The 2,359-nt window shown below is 50.6% G+C and overlaps 1 protein-coding gene across 1 annotated transcript in view; it reads left to right on the plus strand.

Moving 5' to 3' along the window:
- Positions 1 to 673, plus strand: part of LOC105534461 (NUT family member 2D-like) — an 18,086-nt gene extending 17,413 nt beyond the window's left edge. Inside the window, exon 12 of the mRNA XM_011973188.1 lies at positions 519 to 673. Coding sequence (XP_011828578.1) covers positions 519 to 673 — 155 coding nt within the window. The remainder of the gene's footprint in view (positions 1 to 518) is intronic.
- The last annotated feature ends 1,686 nt before the right edge of the window (positions 674 to 2,359 follow it).

Below are 2,359 nucleotides of genomic sequence, written 5' to 3' on the forward strand. Positions count from 1 at the left end.
GGCTGTCACCACTGCCCTTGGAAGAGCTCACACTGCTGGTGTGCCCAACTGTTTCTCAGGCTCTTGCCAAAAGATGGCAAGAAAGTTAGTTTTTCCTACTTACCTGCCCACTGGGAACAAAACTATTTACTTTCTATTGAGGTAAAACAGATTTAACATAAACTACCATTTTAATCATTTTTGAGTACAGGATTTATTGGTGTTAAGTTTATTCACATTGTTTTCTCACCATCACCGCCAATTCATCTCAAGAACTTTCTTATCATGCCAATATCAGACTCCGAACCCATTAAAAACCCAGCTCCCTGCTCCCCTTTTTCCAAGTCCCTTCATCTGAAGTGGAATGATGAGACTATTTTTGAAATTAGAATGTTTACTTTTTGTTGACTTTCTCTCCATGAAAACCTTCCCTTGACTGAGTCAGAAGTCACCACACCCTGGTTTCTGGGACAGATTCCCCCGAGTCCTCAGGAAACTGTGCCGCATCTGCTGATGATGCCATAATGGGACCCCAACAGGAAAACCAGGATACCTAATGTGCAAGGGCAGGGTTTTCCGGGGAGAGGAGGGGTTTCTCGAGAATTCTGGAAGCATGTCTGGAACTAGAGCCTTGTGTGGGAAGTGCAATATTTTTCTATCAGCGAAGCACCGAGAATGGGGAGACAGCTTCTGAGGGGGCATCACAGGCAGGGGAGAGGAGAGGCAGACAAGACTGGCTGTACTTACACTCAGGCCATTGAGCAGGGTAAATAGTCCGGAGTATGTGGTACCACTTTCCCATTGGGATGTTGTGCCTTTTCTTACCAATTTTTGAGAACTTTTGGAATATTATGGATAATATTAAGGAGAATAATCCCTGCCCCAGTTCTGGGCTGCCTCCTCTGGCCAGAGAAGGCAGGCTTGAAGGTGTTGGGTAAAGACCACCTGCCCAGCGCTCCAGGTTTGCTAATGCATGGGAAGGAGATGCAGCCCAAGGATCCTGAAGCTCTTGCCTCGAGTAGATATTCTCCACCTAGAGCTGCCAGCCATGGGTCTGGCGAAAGAAAACTGTCAGGACCACCGCTGCCACTGCCACCAACCCCTCCCCTGCAATAGAGGTGGAATAGAGATGACCTGCCCCCACCTGCTAATCTTCCCCGCCTATCTCCTGAGGGATTCCTGGGAAACATGGATAAGAACATGTGGATATTAAGTAGAACATCAGAATCCAGGAGACTAAAACAGTCACTTAAAAGGATAAAGAAGACATGACAGGGTAGGCACAGTGGCTCACACCCGTAATCCCATCACCTTGGGAAGCTGAGGTGAGCAGATCATGAGGTCGAGAGATCCTGGCCAACACGGTGAAATCCAGACTCTACTGAAAATACAAAAATTAACCAGGCATGGTGACTCTTGCCTGTAATCCTAGCTACTCGGGAGGCTGAGGCAGGAGAATGGCTTGAACCCGGGAGGCAAGGTTGCAGTGAGTGGAGATCCAGTGGAGGTTGCAGTGAGTGCCACCGCACTCCAGCCTGGCGACAGAGTGAGATTCCATCTCAAAAAGGAAGAAGACATGGCAAACCACAGTGCCAGCCAGCCTGCCCCTGCTGTCTCAAAACCTGCTGAGACTCCCTGCCCCTGGCCACCTACACTTCACAGATCCCAGCACCTCCTGCTACCTCTGACTTGGCCCACATGGCTGCTGGACCCCTCACCCTGCCTGTCCCTCCACCTTCGCCCACACCAAGAATTGGGTAAAAATTGATATCCATAATTCCTAACTCTCCCCTGGGTCTTCCTGCTGACCTTGCCCCCATTTTGGGGGTTCCACCTAATGAGAAAGGAGGCTGCCCTCATTCAGTTGCAGCTTCAGCACCTCTGACCTCTCACCCCTGCCCCATACCTCCTAGTCCCGCATCTTTCTCCTTCCAGCCTCCCTTCAGAAGGGAGCCTCCTACACCCATATGTGTGCTTTCCTCTCCTCCTCTTTCCTCCCCCACTCCTCTTCCAGCACCTTCCACTGGGATCCCTGCTGTCACCCATCAGCAGATGAATTCCACAGCAGCCATTTCCACCATCACAGCAAGGCTATCTGCCCACCTGGCCTTGCAGCCTCCTTGAGCCCTCAACTCTTTGCTACGGACACGACTCCCACTATTCACACTGCTGTTTTCAAATCTTCACCAAGCTCCAGAGTGAGCCCTCTCTTAATTCCCCAAATTCAGTGCACAGTAGAGGCACCCTGGAAAGACATTAGCCTACGTCTGCCTGGCTACATTCATATTCTCCAGCCCCACCCCTCAGCCCACACTTGGGGGCCCTGATGGGCAACAATGAAAAGCCTCTGTCCCCAGTGCCCCTGTTTTTCTGAGCCTTC

Source organism: Mandrillus leucophaeus, unplaced genomic scaffold (assembly GCF_000951045.1).
Source record: "Mandrillus leucophaeus isolate KB7577 unplaced genomic scaffold, Mleu.le_1.0 Scaffold1351, whole genome shotgun sequence".
NCBI lineage: Eukaryota > Metazoa > Chordata > Mammalia > Primates > Cercopithecidae > Mandrillus > Mandrillus leucophaeus.